Raw genomic sequence first — 24,419 nt, 5'->3', positions numbered from 1 at the left:
ATTCTTGCACACACACAGACATGTTGATCATAGGTCCCGTCAGTAATGAAACCCATCCCCTTCCCATCTGCTATATGTCTCCAGTAAAAATATTCCTCCTAATCTACAATAACAGCCTGCAGACATTCCTGCAGACCCGGCTGGACCGAATGGTTGAAACCTGTGTTAGCAAAGCCGCTCTGGTGACAAACACTCACACACCAGAGTAGCCTGGCCGTCCTGTGACTGAAAGGTCACATCTTTGAACCTTGCCGCAGATAGCTCGTCCATCAACGTCCGTCTGTCCTGACAGTTTCCTTGGGCTAAACACCTTCGGAAGAATTTAGCAGCAAAAAAAAAAAAAGCTCGACCAGCTGGATTAAGTACGGGAACAGTGAACACCCAGATTTCATCAAAGCAGGGACTTTTCTATGATTTTGTATTACATCTAGTGATTGAAGTCTGCCGATGTCCCTGAACCCAGACTATCATATAAACCTCAGAGGCATTCCTGGTGACAGTGAAAATATTAATCTGAATCCATGTCAACACAATCCCTGACATGTGTCTTTTGTCAAGAGCACACAAACAGACACACCTGACTTCTTCATATATCCCTCAGACACACAGCTGGGGCTGGTTCAACAGACTGTGTTAACTCGAAATGTGTGACAGACCCCGTGGTCAATCTGAGGAGAGGGGTGAGGCTTATAGGATGCCGTCTTGGGGAGGCGAAAGAGGAAATGTTGTGACAGGACTGCTGTCTTACTGAACCAGCCCACACAGGACAGAGCAAAACACAGCTCCTCCTCACGATGTGCTGAACACCAGTGTTAGCTTTTCATAACACCACAATAAAGATACAGTATGCACTACTACATATCATCAGTGATCACTTTACCTTGTCTTGTTTTTCACAATTTTTCGATTACTATTTATATAGTAAAAAATGTAACCATATAATTGATTGTTAAGTCCGATCACCAGTTCAGTTAGCAGGGTCAGTATTTGATGACTTGGGGATGAAACTCAGCAAGTGTCTCTCTTTAGGAAGGAAATTGTAAAAGAAGACTAAGAGTCGACAGTCATGCTCAAAGTGCTGCGAGTGTCAGATGAGATGAAACATCACTTTAAGCAAAATGGTAACATCACCATACTTCTTTCACAATGCTAACAGGCCTGTTTAGCAGATATAGGCTACTGACAATGGTTGTCATCTTACTTTAGGGGTCAGTATGCTAACATTTAATCTAATTAGCAATAAACACAACTACTGTACAGCTGTGGCCGATGGTAAAGTGATAGACAGGTGTCCTAGTTACAAACAAATGACTGGAAACCAGTACAATTACTTTTAAGAGGTAGATTTGTGTGTGGCACATCTCTTTTACCAGATCTGTCGGCTCCAATTAGCCACATGGCACATGAGAAATGGCAATAACTAAGACCTGGGCAAAGTTAGCTCTGCTGGTATAGAAAATGTAGGCATGAATGGGTTTTTGATAAGGATTGTAAATGGTGCCAGACCAGAAATAGCATATAGGGGCCCCTCATAAAGGTTAAGTTAGCTTTTTTCTTAAATTACCGTTACTGTCAATTCATACAGCATGTGGGTCCAAAAGGGGCATGAAAGTACATGGCATGATGTTGACCTCTGTTTGTTTGTTTCAAACCCCTTATAATCATATGAATGATGCTCTAAATTACATAATTACATAATCGCCATAAGTAAACTGGACCCTGCCTGACTCACTCACTTGTGGGGAGGGACAGGGGACAGACACCAGTTTGCTACACCTCTGGTACTAGCAAAGTTTCGACTCACGCCGCATCTGAAACTTTCACACAAAGGATGATACGGAGAATTGGCGCAGGGTCCCTGCACTCAAAGGGCCGTGTGAATGGGGCTACTGTGTGGAAAGCTTGTAAGGGGGAGCTACATTTCAGCAAGAGGTTGTTAAAATAGTTTACAACATGTCATTTAATAGTCAGTGTTTCATAATAAGATACCACTGAATTTTCCATCAAAAAAGTACAAAGTGTGTGTGTCTGCTGATAATTATAGTTATTAGAGAAAAAAGGAAATCTGAATGTTCCAAAATCAGAATTGGCAGGTCAGACAAAGATCTGCACTCAGTGTAAGTCAAAGAACCCCCATTCATTTGTTCAGTGGAAGAATGACATCAACACTGTCTGGTTTCCTTTTTAAACCCTGGAGGGAAAACTGACTTACTCTGAATTCCTGCACAATTATTCCGGTAATATTAAAAATACATTTTGCTAGCATGCATATTGACATCAGTGTTGAGATGAGTGATGAACAGCAGATCATCAAACTGCTGTACTCGTTCTGTCTGCACGGTCATCTAACATCCTCCTGTGGGAGGGAACATCATATGGTATGTGTCTGTGTGTTTCTGTGTGTATTAGTAAGTGAGAGCTTTTGGATGTGATTATATAGAGCCGAGAGTCACACCCTGACTTGGAGTCAGACACACACACACACACACACACACACACAGACATAGACCAAATAACACTGCCAAGGCCAAACACACACGGCCAGAAGAAGCCACACCTCGCCTGCACATAGCATCCAGTTTGGAACTACACTGACCACACACACACACACACACACACACACACACACACACACACACACACACACACACACATGCACACACCCACACACACACAGAAACACATGGCCCACAACAGTCCCACCCTGACACAAGGCACACAGACAAAAGCCAGTGTGTGTGTGTGTGTGTGTTTGTGTTTGTGTGTGTAGTCTGGATCATGAACAAAGAATAGGAAACTTAAAAAGTTAAAAGAAAGTAAAACACACTGACACACACACACATATACGCCAGACACACACATTTCAAAGTCACCTCCACATTTGCTCCTATATCCACTTCCTCAGTTGTTCTATTATGTATGACAAGCTGATGTGAGGAGACGTGGGTAGAAAGTGTAAAGCAGCCACACACACACACACACACACAGACTTTTTAGAGCTTCACACAGAAATGGCCTCACACACACAGTCTACATACACCCACTGAAAATAAACACATTTCCAGAACTCACCCCCACGCTGCTCTCTTGCCTCAAACTCTTTGTTTTGGCTTGAAACCGAATGTTGAGGGTAGAAGGACAAAGAAAGAAGGATACCTCGGTACGACTGTGAAGGAGTGATCGAAGTAAGAGCAAGGGAAGACGGAGGAGGAGCTGCTTGGCTAGCTAACAATCCTCTTAGCCTGGTTATGTCATAGGACCAAGCTAATCCTACCTTCACTGACTGACCAAAACATGCACACACACACACACACACGCACATGCATAGACACTGGCTGACTAACTGGCAGACTGACCAACACAGATACCCAAATACATTCACACACTCAAGCATGGTAAGCGACTGGCTAACCGAGGCCTAGCCAACATAGCTAATGTCTCGTCTGGGGTCAAGTACAATAGCTAACATGGTTGAAAATAGCTACCAGTGACAGAAAAAAAGCTGCCAGCATGAGGTCAGCTGCTCCATTTACTATATGACTCAGTATTTTTGAGGGAATAACAGGATAAAACAAGCTGGCACAACAAAACATGGTTAGCTAGCTGGCAATTAGTCAGGCAAGTGACAAAAGGCTAATTCCCACTTCATGTATTTTTCTGTCTGTCTTTAAAAATACCTACAGTAATTATATTTGTGTGTGTGTGTGTGTGTGTGTGTGTGTGTGTGTGTGTGTGTGTGTGTGTGTGTGTGTGTGTGTGTGTGTGTTTGTTTTCACATGATTCTCACTGGTAGAGAACTATAATCATCACTGTCACTAATCCATGGGGGCTAATCCGCTCGACTACACACAGAGAATAATACATATGCATGGACGCGCACACACACACACACACACACACACACACACACACACACACACACACACACACACACACACACACATATGCACATTGTATTGTAAATATAAGAGGGCTCACATAACCATGAAACACTGAAAACATTTTTAATGTTTTATTTTCTTCCCTAAATTCAATTAGCCTCTCTTTTTTTTTGTTTAGTTTTTTTGAGAAACAGCCAGCCACGGCTCTGTCCAAAGCTAACAAAATTCAACTTAAAACAGTTTTTGGATTTAGCGGCTGTTATTTCAAAGGCATATTTTACCTTTAGCAAGAGCAATGCTGGCTGTTTTCAGTCTATATGATAAGCTTGTAGCGGTGCCCCTATGCCATTGTTCCAACCGCCCAGTGGACCAGCAAAAATGGCCAGTGCTCTGAAGGTCAGCTGCTCCAAAAATACACACTCTTTGTAGAATTTTGGGGCATTTGAATCATCGGAACAATGCCCGGTGCCTACCAGTATCTCAAGAATAAAACACAGGGTTTGATTGCATTGGTATTTGAAGGTTCCTTGGAGTCCAGCGATATAGCCTATGGAAGGAATCGCCAATATGTATCATTTTTAGCCAATACCGATTATGACCTGCTGCTCATGGCTGATACAATATAATAACCAATAGTTTCATATCTTTGTATTTTAAAATACAGTTTATAACCTGCACGAAACGTGTAGACTTTAGCCCTCTCTCCCTGAACCTGAATCAGAACACTGCAATCATGTTTTTCTAAAGAAGAGAAAGAAAGAAAAAAAAAAGGATCCAAAGTTTTGAAAGCATTGGTAGTTTCAATATTTTCCTTGGGCTCTCTTGTCTGCACTCTACACAGGTGAAGCGGTTGGTGAAATGTGCTGTGCTTTTTCTTCTCTGCAAGCTGACTTTTAAAATGCACTCCCTCACTTTATGTGTTGAAGTTTGTTTTAGTGGCTCTTTAGCAGCTAAAATTTCATTTCATTTCTTTTCAATAGCTGATAATAAAAAGATTTCCAAATAGTAGTAAATGATCATTATGTGTTGTTGTGGATTTGGAGATCAAGCTAATTAGAAATGCATAACACAGCCTGTCCTGCATCCTAAGCCAAACCCAGCTCCACTGTGTGTGTGTGTGTGTGTGTGTGTGTGTGTGTGTGTGTGTGTGTGTGTGTGTGTGTGTGTGTGTGTGTGTGTCTGTGTGTGTGTGTGTGTGTGTGTGTGTGTCCACCTACCCTGTCATTAGCACTCTCTGTTGCCTCTGTGGTCCAGCTCTGCTCCAAAGGCTGTTGACTTCCTGCATATAAATGAAGTATGACAAGAAATCTGAGCAGAGATAGTGAAATAAAAAAATGTAATGGACTGGGGGGGGGTAGACTGTGTAACATGTGACCGACATACACACTGATACACAAACAGACACGTAAAGAGAGAGAGAGAGAGAGGGCCTTGACCATTCAACCGTGTGTTTATCTTATCTCAATGATAAACTAACTGAAAATAAAAATCTGAGGTGAGGGTGTGTAAATTCAATTTCCCTTCCCTTACATAATATATACATAAATAAAAAAAAATGTCATTTGTTGTCATATTATATTTATATATTTTCTTATCTTGCATTTCAATCATGTTCTTGTGTCGGTATGATACAATGTATTCAGATGTGTTATTGTGTACAGTATTTGTGTCCCTGTCAATTTTTGACATTCAGTCTTTCTTATTCAAGACTGAAGAAGATGTCGTTGGCACTGCAACGCATAGGAGAAGGTGGTGCAAGAGGACTGATCCTGCACAGGCTGTACAGTATACAGTGTATAGCAGTGTGTAGTGTGAATGCAACACGAGACCACTAACATGTAAAAGATAAAAACCCATACACTTCCCCGGTCTCATCCATACATAGCTCTGTCCTTCTTCCCTTGTGTAACCTAAAAAATGCATCACTGGTTTTGATTCTGCTCAAACCAGACGGGTTCAGTCTGGGCTAATCCCCAGCCAGCTCTGAGTGTCATGTCCACTCAATAGAGTTAAAGTTATTGCACTTTTTTACATTCAATTTAACTGATAACATACTATCTTACATTTACCAGGGAACTTTAATCAGTGATTACATTCAATCAAGCGGTAATCGCATTACCAAGTAAACAAGGACAGCTAAAGTAGTATAGCAGTAATCAACGGTAATTTATGAACACGGGGGGAAATATATCATCATCACCATCATCATTAGTTGTGGTGAGCTTGAATTCACTTATGACTAATAAACTACATCCGTTCCATCCTAACTAGGACATTTCGCTCTCCGTTACAGGGCAGATTATTTGGTGATGTAGGCCAGCGGAGTAAGCTTCTGACAGAAAGGAGGTGTCCTCGTGTGGGAGGTTCAAACTTAAATAAGCCAGAGGCCAGGTGACGTTCAATATACCTCGGAGGTGGTAGCACATGAGGCTAATGTGTTGCTCGGGCCCCTCGGAGAGCAATTGGCTTGTTAGGAAACTGTTCTGTGATAAGAGGTGAAGAGACAAACGTGACCAGTCAGTCACTTGTCAGATCATCCAGCTGTCTTCTCTTCCACAGCAGGTGGCAAAATGAACTGCTGCTCTGTTTTTTTGTTGTTTTTTTTTAAATCTAGATCTCTAGATCTCATCCTGGTGCTCTTAAACCTATTACAGATCTGCTGGCATAAGAAATGTGAATGAATGGGAAATTAACTATTAGAATAGAAGATTATATCTGTGTATTCGATGACATAAATATATTTTAGTTGCAGCAGACCATACGGTGCAGCAGACCATACACTTTCCTGTCCTTACCTCTGTCTCCCCTCCTCTTCCGTTCACGCTTGCCCCGTCCATGTTATGTAACTCTAATCATCTTATCTGGCTAATTACTGACCAAGCCCCTGACCTCAACTCTAAACCTCAGACACACCACTGGCTCACTCCCTTCGTCTGTTCCTCTCTGTGAGAGCGAATGGTGTTCTTTAATAATTTGACAGCTGGTTTTGTCAGTCGGCAATCCCTATTCAAAGCGTGGGTTCAGTTAGGGGCTATATGTATCAGTTTGTGCTGTACCTTGTGTCCAGGATGGGCAGTGTCTGAGGTAGAAGCTGACCTCGGGCCTCCTGGCTCCCCACTGCTTGAGAAGATCCAACAGTAACACCTCTGAGGGGAGAACTCGCTCTGAGGAGAGATGAAGAAACATCAGCCAGGCTGTTACACAGAGAGCCAAACTATAGAGAGAAGCCAGGACGGGATGATTAATTATATCATTGTATACATTCAATTACCATGACTTACATTATCATGGAGTCCTACTAAAAAGCATTTACTGTCAATTATCATTAGAGTCTAAAATAAAATGACAGCATGATATTCCTTCTTTTGCTTCCATCTTATGCTGGCCAAAGCTATACAGTATTGGTGAATTATTATCATTATTATTGGTATTATTATATCAATATATAATAACTGATATAAAAATAATGATATGATTATTATGATATAATATTGAGTAAAACACTCAGTAAGTTTGCATTCCATATAATCATTCATATTCATTTTCTTTATCATTTTACTCTTTAACTTGATCCCTCTGTCCTGCCAGTGTAACTCTCATGCAACCCACAGATTTCTATTTTAAATTCCAGTGTAGCTCCCATCATTCTAAAAGATGCCAAATAGGTCAGGTTAATGTTTGTGAAAATGCATGTAAAAGGATGAACGAGACAACACAGACCTTTCCATGTGATGGAATGACGCAGACATGAAGAACATGAAGGCTTTTGGTTTTTATATCTCACTTATTATTATCAGCATCATGTACTGTAGCTGTACATATACTCACAGGGGGTTTAAAAAAAAACTGTTAAAGGTGCAATATTATGCTCATTGAGGTTGATATTTTTATTTTTCCCAAAAATGTTTACATTCTATAATGTATAAAATACACATTATTGTATTCCTACAGGCTGCAGCACCGTTTTTATTCATACTCTGTCTGAAAGCTCCCTTTATAATTTTAAGGCTGCTTCCAAAAAGCCCAGTCTTCCTTCTCTGATTGTTCAACTCTCACAGGTCTGAGCAGACAACACCCACCATGTTTCCACATCAGCTCTGCCAGTGTTTTTGTAATCTCGGCGATGCTGGTTGCGTGGTTGAAGGCAGTGACAGTGTAATTATAACATCCCAAACTTCATCGTAAAGGCTCATTAAAAAGGCACAGTTTCTGAATCAAGACGTCTGACTTTGAAATATATAGGACCTTTATGTGATTAATTAAACTCTGAAGCTCTGAAGCTCAGAATTGCGTTTTTATTCCTTTTGTCTGAAGCTTAATATCTGAACAGAATGTAATTAAAGGGTTAACCCACCCACAATGAAACAGGGATGAAACTGGGCACTGGGCACACAATGAGCAACAGCTTGGTCTAAATGGTTTCTGTAGTGGTTAGTACTGGCACACATTTGCACATATATGAGTAAAGCAGAACAAACTGAAACAAAAAGAAAGCTTGGGGTACTCTAATGTTTTCGAAAAGCCAGCAGCAATATTCTACCAGCAAAATAAATCAATCTGTTGCTAATAATATACACACACCAGTGGTGAGGCTAGCTGCGGCCTTGAGGCAGCACCACTTTGTCACAACACCATCTATTATGTGCTGCCTCACAGTGTCACCCTCTAAGAACCAGTATAGCATTAGAGCCATTTATAGCCTGTCTAGCCACGCATTTACACCACAGTACTACACAAACACACTGCGTGGTTATGTGCATCACTGCTTTAACAGCTATCAATGAATGAATGGAGGCCATGCTATAATGGGCAGAGTGGCTCTCAGTGTCCGCATGTGATGGACGGTCTGTGTGCACGTTTACAATGGCATACTATTGATTCCACGAGCTGTAGCGGAGATATAGGTCTGACTTTGTTTACAATTAGCTTCGAAGCAAAGGATCTAGGCCAGAGTCACTATGTGATTATCCTGTCAGATAATCCCAGATTATAATCATGTAAATAATATGATGTTCAAAGGACTGTCAAGACGGGGTCAGTGGTGATTATGCAAGTTACTGTGTCGGCTGTTATCATTCCTGCCCTGTTTTAAATAGTTTTCAAGGAGACATATACCACTGCTACTACTACTATTACTACTACTACTAATAACAATAATAATAATAATAATAATAATAATAATAATAATAATAATAATAATAATAATAATAATAATAGTATTATTAGTATTATTATTATTTTTTTATTATTATTAGTAGTAGTAGTAGTAGTAGTAGTACTAGTAGTAGTAGTAGTAGTAGTAGTAGTAGTAGTATAAATCAAATTATTTGATTTTGCTGCAGCATTGTATTTCTCCTCTGCTTCAGCTTCTCTCTTTAAGGTCTCCCATCTGAATACGCAGTCTGCTCTGATTGGTCAGTCAACACATGCCTGACCCAGCACCAGCAGAGCAGCTGTGCTTAATCAGCTCTTACATACCAAACTAGCCGACAGGCATTAATTGTGCAAATGTATGACCCTGTGACGTGGTGTGATGTCACAAAGTAACACAGAATGACAGACGGGACTACCAACAAGGTGTTTCAGGAACAGTGTTTTCTGTAGGAGAGTGAAGCTGCTGTTGGTGTGGATTTTGACCTTTTCAACCTTTTAATGCATCTAGTTAATGCAATCTTTTAAATGCACAAGAACCTATCTAACACACAGGAGGAAAGAGGGAAAAATGAATAATAGGTCTCCTTTAAAATTTTAGCTTATTGTACAAACTGAATAGAGATAGATGGATGGATGTACTCACCATGCCCATTCCATACTTCAGCGAGGTGACAGTCCCCCTCACCGGCCTCTTTGCAGTATTCCACCACATCAATCACTCTGGTTGCTGGAGTAACTGGGACCTCAGTCAGCATCTGCTGGGTGTCATTGAGGTAAACTGTCAGGATCACCTGTAACCATGGAAGGAAACATGATCAATGTTGTAAAACATCATAGCTTTTACCATTGCAGGAAGATGGAAAACAAAAAGTGAAGTATTTCTCACTGATTACAGCATGTGATAATGATTTGTTTGCAAGTCAATCAACACAATAACTACAGTTAAATTACTCAGTCATGCCATTAAGAAGCAACCTGACTGATGAGAGAGAGATCACGCTCAGATTACACTACTTAAAATGAGTCAGGGATATTAGGATAGTTTAGTGTTTCACCTGTGTGTTGTGAATATTTTTGGTACCCAAAATGATGCAACACATTTCATTTGACTTTTACTGCATATCCATGCACGTGCATGTATCCCAATATCACTAACTCATTTTGAGCAGTGTAAAGTAAAGGACCTAATGCAAACACAATTTAATAAACCAAAATTATCTCAGATTTAGTCAGAAGTTTTCCCAAATCATGTTTATCCAAGTCAGGATTAGTTTATATGCAGAAACATTACAGTAAAAATTTGCCACATATTTGAAAAAAGCAACAGATGACTTCAAAGTATCAGATGGGCAGTAGTGATCCCCTCTGAAATATATCTATATATATAAATATTTTGTATCAAATCCCCCCAAATTCTGCAGCCAACAGATTAAAATAGCAATCAGAAAAGGACATCCTGTGTTATCGCCTGTGATGTCACTGGCAATGTCACTGGTGATGTCATGTCAAATGGTCAGGCGGCAGTTGAAAGATAAATTTAGGGTAATCTGGGATAGGAACACACAGACCAAGCAGGGCGAACACACACACACACACAGACACACTTTTAATCTCAAATGTTGCATTTTCTCTCTCGTCCTCTCTCACGCAGACACATGGACACACATCACACCGTCTACTGTCCACGCACCCACAGACACAAACCCCAGATATATACCACTCTAATCCACAGTATTCTATACACCTGTCCCAGATCATGTGAAGTAATCTCTTCACATGCAGACACACTGAGCAGGGACACATTCTCTAAAGCTTGGATTAGACACACACAAACTCACGCGTACAAATACATGTACATGTACACATGCAAACACAGTAGGGGGTTTTACTCGTCCTCAAACCATTTAAAGTGGGAGAAACGTGGTCTCACAAGGGCTGTAATGTTTCTGTGTCACGTGGTTAAAATCAGCATTTGTCACACTGAAGGGCTGTTGGCAGGGATCAAAGGCTGTTTTATATGATCAAGTCATTTGAAATCATTCCGAGTGGCTTTTCTCATCATAAGAAATACCCTTATTCGCTATAAATGCAGCACATACACACACACACAGTGCACTGTCATTGGGCGTTGTTGATTGACTTGTAACACCGCAAATGTTCTAAAATCTGGCATCATCATTTATGTTAACTGCAGTGTCAGTTGTTTGGATGTAATGAATGACGACATAACCAGTAAATATGTAATGTTTCGGAAAAAGAGTGTTATGTTGTGTGTCATGTGAGCGTTTCCATGCTATTCGCTCTGCCGCTGGACTTGTGTTTTCATGAAAAACAAGGGTCATATCACAGCACAGAGGAAGCATGTCTGCCACTGCGCAACAAAACAGGATTGTTTTACCCGGGCACCAACAGCTGGAATAACTATGGAAGGTGACAGAAAATGAAGTGAAAAAAGAGTGAACATGGGCGCCGCATAGCTCACTCGGTAGCGCGCACGACCCATGTGCCGAGGCTCTGCAGCAGACCCGGGTTCGACTCCCGGCCCAGGTCCCTTTGCTGCGTGTCACTCCCTGTCTCTTACCCTGTTTCCTGTCTAATCCTTCAGCTGTACTATCAAATAAAGCCAGAAAAGGCCAAAAAAATACTTTAAAAAGAGTGAACAGAGAGTCCGCCACTGTTGTGTCCCTGCTGATGTGTTCCCCTTTACCAGATCGACTTGGAATGGTTCAAAATTGACATTCTGTCTACTGGATGAGTAAGTAACAAAACCTGCCTACTTAATAATACAACTACTTATTTTAATCTGCCTTTTCATAGCAGTGAGATCAAGGTTTCTGGGTCAAATGGGATTCTTATGGTTGTTTTTTTTTTTTTTTTTTTAACTTCGGACAGTAACCAGGCTGCTAACTGTAGCCATGTTGCTAACGATGTCTTTGCAGCAGCAGAGTCAACAACATTACCACAATAATACCACAAGACACCACTCCTCACCACTAAGTAAATTTATTAAGCCATTTGTCAATTTCCAATCGCAGGTTACTGTGATCCAGAACCTACTTTCTGCATCCTCTAACGGGAGAACCAGCACAAAGTGACATTTCACATTCTAACCTAACATAATTCTCTTACTACTGTGGTCTTCAGTAGAAGACAGTGGAGGAAACAGATTCATGTGACCAGCCAAAGACAAAAAGTAAAATACCAACTCGAGGTCCCTGAACTGGACAACCACTGACTTTTCTCATTTCCCTTTTTGTGAATGGACTGCATTATAAACATGACGGTTTGCCTCTCATTGACCCAGGGAGCATTTCAGGGTTCAGTAGTTTACTAAAAGACACGTCAACATGAGGACAGTTAAAGAGCTTCTGTAGTGTAAGTGAAATGCTTTGTGTTTCCTATCAAAAAGAAAATGTTAGTTGACTGTGAATATGTGTATTTTTACTACAGACACATTGAATTGTCATAGAAAAGTATCATAAAAGGTTTAATCGTGTGCCTGCTCCCTGCAGCAGCTAAGTGGAGTTCCCCCTAACTCATTTAATCATTCACACGTGTGCACCTCCTACTGTGACATGTCAGAATGTCTTGGCCTACTGGATTGTCTTCACGTGGAGAACTGATGTGTTTAGAAAAGCAATCTGCTGTTTACAACCGTGGTGGGCTTTCAGTCTAGCCATTCCAGAGTAGATTACAGTATATCATCCAAAGACCCTCTATAGATAGACCAGACTGTATAGTTCAAACACAGGCCTGAGTTACCTAAGCACCAACGCCTACAGAATACTGCGGTTTGAGGACTGCTTTCCATGAAGAACGATTAAGACTAATCATGTCCATATCTAAGCATGCATAACACTAGTCCAAAAAAAAAAAATCATAAACCATATCATATAATAGCAATATAAAAAGGCTTTGTTTGTAGCAATGAACTGTTAAAGGACAAATTCACCTAAAATTTTTACTTCAGTCAAAATATACTAAATAACAAAAAAAAAAAAAAGCGTTGAAACATTCTCCTATACAACTGAAGGAGGTTGGGACTTGTTTCAAAACATAAATAAACAACCCCCTCCCACAAAAAATACAAGAAGTAATCCTAGTCTCCTAAAGCCTTGAGATCCCAAATTAACATGATGAGACGTTATTTACATGCTTGATCGACAGTTGAGCTCAGTCACCCACCTCAGATGGAGGGGGTGTGTGCTAATGCTTTTAGCTTAGCCACCACAGTTAAGATTTCAGCTCTAAATAGGATTTAAGTAGAGTCTTTTCAAAACAATTCAGGATCTCTGGCCTTCGCTCCAGATCTGCTTCACTTGATAAGGAGAATATTGCAATACTGTTTCTTTTGTGCTGTTTTGTGAACTACTTTTATGTTCCTTTTTGGGTGAATTCCTCCTTTAATCTGAGAAAAACCTTTAGAAAAAAAAGAGAATTGTTCAGTTTGTATTGTTGAATGAGGTCACAAGTGCATACTAGTTCCAACCTTTTTTTTCCAAGTTTTACCATGATGAGCTCACAGGAAGATCAACTTCCTCCTGTCTATTTGAGTTGTGGTCCCTAAACTGCCTCTGGTGCTGAGTGAAGTGACTCCGACTATTTTAGGCATTAGAGAGGGAGAAAGAGATAGTTAAACCCTGAAGAGGGGAGAGTGACAGCCCGGTCTTCCTTTAATGAGTCTGCTGTGAAAGCATATCAAATCTCATTTTACATGTAGCTCAAACTATTTCAACACGATGCATTTATTGTGGCAGGACAGTGGCTGGCATACATAGTCTGAACTAAAATCTTAACCTGCCTGATGCTGAAAAAACTCTCCCCCAAAAGCAGTGTCCTAACATACGGTGCCTTTATTCTTATGTTTGTCTGACCAATCGTGCAAGAAACCAAAACCCCAACTCATGACTCCCAGTCTTTCTAGCCAAAATACAGCAAATCAGATCTGTGTCTCACTCACCGCTGGTTTGGTTTTCAGCTTCTTCTTCTTCTTCTGTTTCCTGCATTTGCTCAGTTTGAGGTTCTTAGACACAAACACCAGCCGCTCCAACACCAGCCCAAAGACGCGCTTCATTGACCAAAGACACACACAGTGTGTGTGTGAGTGTGCACACGCATGTGTGTGGATGGATAATTAGTGGTGTCCAATGGATAGAGTGTGTTTGAAACGTGTGAGTGTCAGGCTGTGTGTACGTCCTAATGCTAGGAAATAAGAGGGAGGAGGGAGGGAGGGAGGAGTGGGGCAGGGAGGGAGGGAGGGAGTCGGCTTTCAGTAAATATAAGGAGAGGGAGAGACGGTGAGGAGGAGAGGATGAAGGGAGGTTAAAAAAAAAAAGAGATTCTGGACTGTTTTCATGCCTGTTAGTGGGAGTAGACAACTGATATTTTAGCATATAAATTACAAATCAGATATGGTCGCATCAACACAGCCCACATCTGACTGATGGATGTGCTTCTGCTTTTATTGGTAGAATGATTCATTCATAAAAACATCTGAGACTTGTGGGAGGATTTTTCTCATAAGCCTTGTTACAAGTAACCGTGTTTTAGGTTACAGTAAGTGGGTCACCTTAAGCCGCAGGCAATTTTCAGGAGTTTTCAAACATGAAAATGATCAAATTGTGATAAAAGAACAAAGACGAAAACAGCAATGAAAAGATTCATTCCTTGAATTAAATTCTCTATATTAATTTGCCTGCAGTTTTCAAGATGTAAATATTTGTACCTCGTGAAGCCATTATATTTTGAATTAGTCAGGTCTGGTCTCATTTGAATGAGAAACAATATGCTGTCTCATAAATGCTCAACATTTCCCTTCTCATCTAACACCTACTGAATCATGCAAAGTATTCCAGTCACAGGTCTATACATCAGCACATCATCGGATGTGTGGATCATCACAACACAAGTACCTGATTAGTTTGAGCACATGACGACTGAAGTGTGAAGTCTCAAAAAAATCCCAGACGTACTGATGCCAGAACTTTTAATTATAGCTGCGGGTGCAGCAGAGCTGGTGCCGGCCAGGTCAGACAGGGTCAACACTGACACCTTCACTTGCGCAATCTATAATGGCACCATACGGACACGTGCTCTGTTTAACTACTGCTGCTTGAATGATTGATGATGAGCTTTTAATTTGGATGTCTTTGTCATAAATTCGTCTGTGGAGCATCTCAAGAAAAATACCTTGAAGGGATATTTCGGTATAGTTGAATTAGTTTTTAAGTTTAATCCACGGTCTAACACACAGTGACACTGAGTAAGCCACCCCCACCCGAGAGATCAAGTTTGCTGACCACTAGCTTATGTAGTTTTAGCAACCTCAGAAAAGAAGACGCAATAACAATACACTCCAGCCAATGCTTCCAACTAAGAAACCGCCATCAAAAAGTCACAAATAATGCTCAGAACAGCACCAAACCTCAGCAACAGTACAAATAGGGTCCCAGCACATAGTTAGAGGCATCAAACATCTGCTAGCTTAGCTGGATTTCTACTGAAAAGACAACACAGCTCACCACTCTCCTGCAGCAGCTTGCTCGTTGTGGGGAAGTCTTGCGAGTCGAGTACCGAATGCGGTAGTGTTCTGCAGCTCAAGAATGAAAATGTATGATTATGACTCCATTGAAATGCAATCAAAGTTCATATGTGTCTTGCCTACCAGCTTATAACAGTTATTATCAAGAGCAGACAGGGAAAAGAACGGAACTGAGCATTTCTAACCGCACTCAGTAATCAAAATTTGGTGCTGTTCTGAGCATTATTTGTGGCTATGAGTGGCTTTTTGATGGCGGTTGCCAGGGGGGGGCTTACTCGGTGTCACAGTGTGTTAGACCATGGATTAAACTTACACCGGAATATCCCTTTAATACTATTCTGAATGACAGACCATGACATCCAGCAATAAGAGAAATGAGTGCAGGGATGCATCTAAAATAACCATAAAAACATAGCGCTTTACGCACAAGTATTAACATTAGCTAACTGTATCAGTGTTTCTCCTGTTTAAAGGACAGTCAGTGTGGTGTGGAGTGAGGCTGTCCAGAAGCAGCAGTAGTAATGCTGGAAGGGGGAGAGATTACAGAGGCCACACTGATAAACTGCAGCATGACTGCACACTGACACACACACACACACACACACACACACACACACACAGAGGACACAGAAGGTACACAGGCAGAAGCACTCTGTCTCTCTGTCTCTCTCTCTCTCTCTCTCTGTGTCTCACACAGGGTCACATGTTTGGTGCATGTGCTCGAAACAGTGCGTCTATTGGAATTGACGGGAAAAATCAGTAGACAGCGTGGGGGAAAGGAGACAGACGAGCGAGGACAGCCAGACGACCTGTCACGACATAAGCGATCAATGTGTCAATTATCAATGTGCTCGTGATCACAAACGAGGTCTCGATCTACCTTATTTTTCTTTCCGTTTCATCCTCTCCTCTTCCCTTCACTCGTCACCTGTTTGCCGCTCCTGCCACAAACATGATAATAAATCTCTCAGTCACAGATCAGCTGTAACGGCAGATCTGACCAGTATTTATGTATGTCCCAAAATCGCTGCAAACATGCTGCCTGGAGACATCTGACTAGACTATGACCTTTTACCACAAATGTTTCACATGGGTGGCCAGGTGGGGTCAGTGAAAATCTTGGGATAGAAACTATCAACTATAAACTAACTACACTAACTTCTTATATTATAGGTAATGTTGCTAATCATATGATGTGCATTGCATTTTGTGCATGAATCGGAATTAAATCAACTGATCCAAATCACAAGATCGATATCAAAACAGAAGCTCTCACGTTGATTAAAGAGGAAGCAGTTTTGTTATGTATGATAGAAGCACTCTCTGTGAGGAAATTCAGCCACACTGCTTTGTAAGTGTGTGTGTGTGTGTGTGTGTGTTTCGCTCACTCTGCAGGAACTGGAATTTTTTTTATGAACAAAATGTTCATCCAAGTTCTTGAGAAGGGACAGTACTGTACTTCCACCCACCAGACAATACAACCACACACTGCAGCAGGGGTAGTTAAGATTCTTACACACACACACACACACACACACACGCACACACAAAAAAAACTAACTCAGAAACATTGACCTCAAACAGTAAAATGAATAAGGTCAGCTAACCAGAGTGAATGTGAGTCTTGCTGAGGCATACCAAGACTGGTGAACAAGTCACAATAACATGACATCACACTCACCAGCTGCCACCAGCTGCCTGCTGAAGAGGCAAATGTGTAGAACTAAAACTACTAAAACTTTCAGATTCACATTTAAGAAATACTGAGGCTGAAAACTGCTTTGCTTGCAATTTTTGACATGCTAATAAAGATCACGTTATTTAGTGAACTGTTTTTGAAATCTCGTGATAACGAAAAGCTCGTTTTCGTGTGACAATGGCTCCATCTGTAACGAATAGTCAGAGTGAACCAAGTCATTGTTAAATAAGTCTGCAAATTGTAATAACTGCTTTAGTAAACTTAAATGGGGGCTGTATTTTATTTGTTTGCAAACTGAGATAACTGTTTGTTTATCTGGTGAAATCGCAAAGGTTTGTATTTCTTAAAACAACTGCAGTAGTGAAAGTTGACCCCTCTTGTGATAAGTACTTTTCTTCGATACTTCATTTGTATGTAAGACCTGCTCAGTGACAGGCTGGTATTGGTTACAGAAGCTGTACATGATCTCAGTTGGTGTGTGCTGTGCCGTTATTCTATCGGAGTGTTTCACAGAAGTATGAAACAAAACAAAGACATGTATTTTCAGTATGTGACTGACAGGTCTGGTCAAATTTCAATATTAGCAGCTGTGTCATTTTTGTGAATGTGAATTATGTAACAGATATGCCCGGATGCTGCCCAGGCTGTTGTAGCTTTCTTCTTTTTTCTGTAGCTACTAAATCATTTGAAACGATGACGGGCTCTTTTGGGATCTGGGGTTAGAGGCTGCTGATACCTGCTGTGCCAACCACAGGAGGAAGGTTCTCCTCCTGGGAGTGAGACGGTTTCCAGTCCGGTCCGTCTGTCATGCTCTTGTTGTGTCCGCCTTTGGCTTTTATTTTTTTCCAGATCTAACCCATTGTCCTGACTCTTCCTATGTGTTTTGTCACAGCTCCTATAATAAATTCCTCTCGGGCTACAGCTGAACCCTCGCTGGTTTTAAGTGAATTCAGAGAGATTACTCAAGAGCAGCTGGTAGAAGCCCACATGATTTTAACTTCATTCCTGTGACATTTCAAAGGACTGCCTCCTTAATGATGAATCAAGGGAGGGACGAGAGACTCATGTGGGACTGAGGGGAGTGCTGCCTTTATTTAAAAAAAAAAAAACACCCAGGAAGCTCTCTCTTTTCCTTCCAGTGCGGCCAAAATTAGGAAAGCATTACACACTGAGGAGAAAATAGCTCTGTCACACTGTCTTTCCAGTGAGGCAGCTTCAAGTAATGCCTGCTAATAAACCAGAGGGATTTACAAGCTTAAATATAAAGTCATTGAAGACTGACTGATGATACGCACGGGTCTGTATTACATTGCATTTACAACTTAAGAACCAGGCCGTCACACTTTCATCTTAAGCCCTGCACAATGAATGAACAGTGGATTGAGCTGTAAATCATTTTCTTAAGTGAACGAGCTTCTCAGATGACCATATTTACAAAAGTAATTATACTCCTAGAGTGTATTTCTCTGACAAGAGTGAGAGTGTCAGTTTTAAAGTCCTGACTAGACTACAAATGTATTCGAACACAGACAGAAACTAAGAGCTTTAGGAAAAATAAAGCTTATGAATGAAAAAGCAAGAGGGTGAAAAGTAATAAGTTACACCAGCTTCCCTCCATGCAGCTGTTGAGCTGTCTGTGTGTGTGTGTGTGTGTGTGTGTGTGGGAGCACACAGTGGAACGCAGTGACAGCTGAAAGTGATTTACGTTTCAGACGCCCCAGCTCCCGCTGCCCACACCCAAACACACACTCACACACATCAGTCAGCGGCGTCTCTATAGGAACTACATGTGACCGGGGAAACACAAGCTCCTTGCTCACTGGGAATGAAACAATCTGTCTGCCTCTGAGCCAGCACACTGTGTTTGCTACTGTGCGCGTCTCTTAGTGCCTATTTTCCTCCATCAACCGACATGAATCAATGCTTTGGCCTATCATTTATTTCAACCCTTGTTATGTTCGGGGTAAATGTATTAAATCCAGTGAAAGAAAAACCCACTCGATGAATTTTGCAGCATGTCAAGCCAGCTTCAAACTTTTCCTTCATTAATATATGGCAGACCAGCAGACCCCGAGATCATCAATTTTCATGCTAAGTCTGTAGAATCAGTGTTATTTTGTTTTGTGTTGTTTTAGCATTTTGGCATATTTAGTGTTGAAAAGCAATGCTTTAACCAAGACATTAAACCTTTCCAGAAGTGAATAATATGTGGGAAAATAATAACAGTATTAAATGTAAACTATGGCCTCCCGAGCCTGAAATCCGTCTCTGCCGTGATGAAGCTCTATCTACGATAAGATCGCTAGCTGCAAGACTCAGCTAACCAAGCTAACCAAGCTAACTAGCTAATGGCAGCTACATTTAGCAGCACTTATTAACCCCATTGACACTGCAGCGCATAGCAAGGGCGTGTCAGTCTGATGTGTGATAACTACACAGGTCCTTCACTCAACAAAATACAGAGAAATGTCCCACAATGCAATGTTACAGGACCAAACAAAAGTAACGTACTTAACTGTAACTGTCTTTGGCAACTTATATGAGGAAAAAAAATAGCTGAATGTCAACATCAGAATGCTAACTTACTCAAACCGATATTGCTAACACTGCTATGGTTAGCAGGTGTAATATTTACCATGCTCACCCTTTAGCATGCTAGCATGCAAACATTTGCAAATCACCATTAAACACACTGTAAAGTTGAGATATTTCAGTCAGAGCTGAAATGGTGAACCACTGTGTCTGTCCAGTGACTCACGCTACTAGCATGGCTAATAAATAGCATGACTTAGCACTGACTACTGTCTCTGTGCATGGGAAGTGACAAGTGGCGTTGGCAGCGCTGCCAGCTCTCTACCCAGAGAAAAATGTGTTGGCTGCCTCAGAAGAAGTTTCGAGACGATATCAGGCTCTGTTTTGCATTTGCCGTATCAATCATGTGAGCTGCCTGCTGGTTACGGAATGGGGGCAAAGCTGTGTGAGGAGATGTCTGGACAGCATCTCAGGGGTCGATAGTTTCTCCAGCATAATTAGGTGGACTTGTTGATCGCAGCTTTAGGCAAAATCCTTCACAGAAATGGAGTGAAAGTCACAAAGCTATGAACACAGGGTAGAGGCTAAAGCTCACTTTACTCTTGGAAAAAAATGGTGTAGAAAAGGTTTGAACCAGAGAGGATGTTCAGGCTGAGGTCAGAGGTCAAGGCAAAAGTGTTCCCTATGTTTCTGTCTCTCCCCCTCTCTCTCTCTCTCTGAAGTAAACACATCTCTATATCTTCAGTGTATTGTCTGGAGCTGACAGCTGCACAACCCAGCCACGAAGCATAGTGTTCTCAGTGTGTGTGTGTGTGTGTGTGTGTGTGTGTGTGTGTGTGAGAGAGAGAGAGAGAGAGCGAGAGAGGGAGAGAGAGGGCAGGATGGAAATAGTAACACAAATGTTTTACTGATTTTAGTGTCTGCTGTCTAGTACAATGAACTTTTCTGCCTTATTCTGTACTATCGTCTGCATGTACCTTACTTCCTTTGTTTTCCGCTCACCAGAAAACTTAATACACATCAATCAGACATCTTTGAGTATTTGAAAACTTGATGAAAATGCATGAGCACGTCATTTCATTATGTTTTTGACAGGATTCAGTGTGTGTTGGCGCCACACATGCATGCACAGACTCAATAGTGACAAGTATGCCAAAAGAAAAGCAAAACAGCTGATTGAAACCTTCAAAATAAAAGCCCCTTTGACGCGGTGCCCTCATTTTTGAGTCAAACGAGGAGAACTGAAAATCACAAATGCATGTATACTTCGCCACATACAGCAGACATATGGAGATATATTCAAGGGTGCGGTGCAGATGTGTATCTGTCATAGTTCTGCCAAAACTTCACACACAAAACTACTTGTGTTGGCGCACCAGACACACTCAAAGCATATTTAACATCTAAGCTTTTAAAATGAAAGTTTATGACATTCAACTTTAGACACAATAGATTTGTAGAGCCACCTCTACCATCAGGAATATAACAAGCTGATCTCACTGATTTGGAGTGCATAACATCCCCTGAATGTACACTAAGAAACACACAGAGCCTCCAAGTTACAATATACCGTATGCTTCCTTTGACTGCCAATGAGAAAAGTGGGTTACCTTGGTGAAACAACAACCAAGTCCAGCAGCCTACAGTACACTCTACACTGCCAAGCTGCCATTTTGGAAGCTGGGCGCAGAACTTCCGGCGTTGGATAAATTGATACAGCCGAGACACTTGAACGCAACACAAGTTTCTGACTGTGCTGAAAGGTTTTTACTTTCTGCTAAAGTCACTTATAAACGAGTCAGCTAAAGGCTGACAAACCTCTTTAATTTTCAAAAGTCATTTGTTTGGTGGAAGTTCTACCCAGGTTTGGGAGAAAGTTAACGTAAAAAAAAACAAAAAACAATAATACGCACCAACGACAATAAACACAGATGTTTTGTTAATGAATGAATGCAAGCACGCTTCTGTTGCATATTTAAGAATTTCAAATGTAACTGGGTAAAATGTCGCCGTGTTTCCCCTCTCAGCTACAGTTCTGTCTGAAGTCACATGGAAATGATTATGTTCGCACATCCGGACTGACAGATCCCATCAATGAAAACTCACCGGCAACATTCCCGCTGGTCAGCCCTCCTGTCCCGTTAGAAAAGTCACTTTCTTTAAACCTCCTCCTCCCTGTTCCTCCGCTCTCCCCCTCCCTTCTGTTCCTTTTCTTCTGTTCCTCTGGTTTCACGTTATTTTTCCTGCGCATCCAGACTCTTCCTTCTCTTTCTCTCTCTCCCTCTGTCTCTGTCTCTTTCTGCGCGTCCGGCCAGATATCCAGATGCTGAGAAAAACTCAAACTCCAGCTCCTATCCACTTTCCTCTCCCGGTCCCTCCCTCTTCCTTCCTCTCTCTCTCTCTCTCTCTCTCTCTCTCTCTCTCTCTCTCTCTTTCACTGACACACACACACACACACACACACGCACACTGAGTCTCTCCTCTTGTGTTTTTTACACCCGAAGGATAACACACAACGGCACTTTCAGAAACCTAGAAACAGCAGCTGTGGTTTCATGATGTGTTTGAATCTCACTGATTTCATCCTGCAGCCGTCAGCGGGCGGTCTGCGGGGTGAACTGGGTCACCCTCTCGCTCATCCTCCCCCCCCCCCCCCCCCCCCCGCTCTCCTCCCCCTCCTCCCCTTGATAAATGGCCTACATGTTTAGTACAATAAACGGCAAAACAGTTGGTGGAAGAGTCAGTAGTAGTAAATGTCTCTACTATTTCTCGGAGATGTTGATAAATGTAACTTACAGTATCAGTGATGATCTTCATTTACACCGTGCCCATGGTAATTAATACTGTAGCTTTATTCTAAGTCATATTTTCTCATTGCACCCTAATGGGGAATTAGGCTTCAATAATGTTTTGTACAGAGATCAATGCAATAAGCGTTAGTTAATGGGTAAAAAGGGCCATTTAGGTCCTTGCAAGATGCCATTTAACATGAATAAGACTATCGGTGATAATCATAGCAAAAATATATACTGTAAGTTTATAGATAGTTTAAAAGACATGTTAAGGCACTTACAATGATGCACTTCTAAACAGTTTGTATTGTTTTGCAGCTCTTAAAAATGATCTTTTAAAAAAAAAAAAGTCACGAAGTACATTTTGAAGACTTAAGATCTGGTAACTGCAAAAAAGCATTATTAACTGCTAACAATTAGTTAACCGCTTATAAAAAAAAATGCATTATTAGGTGTGTATTCATCTTCATAAAGCAACAAACAGAGCTTAGTAAGGGTCTGACAATGACACATTAGTTAATTAAGCTCAAATATGTTTGTAATGCTGTTATCAACCAGGCTTTTTCTTTTTTAACCTGTCTAAAGAATCTATAAACTGTTGACAAGCGTATCCCTTTATCAGAGTTATTACTATAACGAACATAAAATAATTATGACTGTTCAACGTCCTTGATTAACATTTAAAAAGTTAAGAAAGTGCTCTTTTTATATTTGCAGCTGACAAGTTGAAGTTCACGACTATTGGGCGGCACCTTACTGCCATCTACTGTCCACAGGAGGAACCACAACCTTCAGGCTGAACATGGAAACATCTGAACTTGACCTCTCTGCACACCTCTCTGACTGCTGGGGAGGAGGGCGTATTTTATTCTCGTTTCTGGATATCAGTACATGAATGATGGTCAGTACAATAAGCTTTTTTAATTCATTTGAAGCCCAAATGTTCTAATGTTCTGTTCAGGTTGAAACTGTTAAATAAAAGTTGTTAATTCACTTCAGCAGGATGATGTTGTTTGCGGTGCTCCAAAGAGGTGGTTCAGTCGTGGAGCCTATTTAACACGCTGAGTGTCACTTTCATTCAAACTGGGTAAAACTGTGCTCCACACATGAAACCAAACTTGAACATATATAGTGAAATAAAACATTATGATTTCCTCCAACTAAGAAGTCCACCTAAATAAAAGCATTTTGTTCTTCGGTGTTGTCTAACATTGGGTTGGAAAAATGCTCCAGGGCCAAATGTGACATTCAGTCAGTCGTCTCTTCATGTAAACATGAATGCTGAAAAGGATAGAGTGACGAAAAGAGGAAATTCCTCATTTACATGATTCAAGAACTGAATCTCAAACCCACTTCTTGGACATTTAGTGTGTTCCCCCGTGGTTCAAGGTTGGTTCGTGTGCGTGTGTGTTTTCAGGTCAGTCAATAAAACCGATCAACCTTGAAACATCCATTGGCTCCGTGGGATGCTATCCATCCACCGTGACAGCGACATTCACACACCACCACCACAGCCAGAGGGAATCACTCATTGTCTCCGGCACACACACACACACACACACACACACACACACACACACACACACAGTTCACTGAGGTCAGGTCAAGCTCGGCCTCATGTTGGGAAGCTGACAATTACAGCTACAGATCTACATGCAGTCAAATCACTGTGACCTGGAACTGTGGTAGAGTCAGCCCGGTGGCTTATAAAGCTTCATATATAAATAAGAATAAAAATGTGTTTGGGGGAAAATGTAACATGTAAAATGTTTAAATATCAAAAATCATGTCATTGATCAATCTCGGATTATAAGATATTT

The 24,419-nt window shown here is 41.2% G+C and overlaps 1 protein-coding gene across 4 annotated transcripts in view; it reads right to left on the bottom strand.

Moving 5' to 3' along the window:
* Window positions 1–22,129, bottom strand: part of LOC119004955 (apoptosis-stimulating of p53 protein 1-like) — a 47,609-nt gene extending 25,480 nt beyond the window's left edge. For 2 of the 4 annotated variants that reach the window (XM_037072292.1, XM_037072294.1), the window contains exons 1-4: window positions 13,996–14,236; window positions 9,679–9,826; window positions 6,938–7,045; window positions 5,099–5,160 (exon numbers count right to left, since the gene is read on the bottom strand). In XM_037072292.1, coding sequence (XP_036928187.1) covers window positions 5,099–5,160; window positions 6,938–7,045; window positions 9,679–9,826; window positions 13,996–14,109 — 432 coding nt within the window. In that variant the 5' untranslated portion in view covers window positions 14,110–14,236. Of the gene's footprint in view, window positions 1–5,098; window positions 5,161–6,937; window positions 7,046–9,678; window positions 9,827–13,995; window positions 14,238–21,913 lie in introns of those variants that run through there. The other 2 variants (XM_037072293.1, XM_037072291.1) reach the window with 2 other exon arrangements.
* Window positions 22,130–24,419: the final 2,290 nt, after the last annotated feature.

This window comes from Acanthopagrus latus, chromosome 16, assembly GCF_904848185.1.
Source record: "Acanthopagrus latus isolate v.2019 chromosome 16, fAcaLat1.1, whole genome shotgun sequence".
Classification (NCBI taxonomy): domain Eukaryota; kingdom Metazoa; phylum Chordata; class Actinopteri; order Spariformes; family Sparidae; genus Acanthopagrus; species Acanthopagrus latus.
Note: the sequence above shows the minus strand (reverse complement) of the source record. Positions and strands in the feature narration are given on the sequence as shown.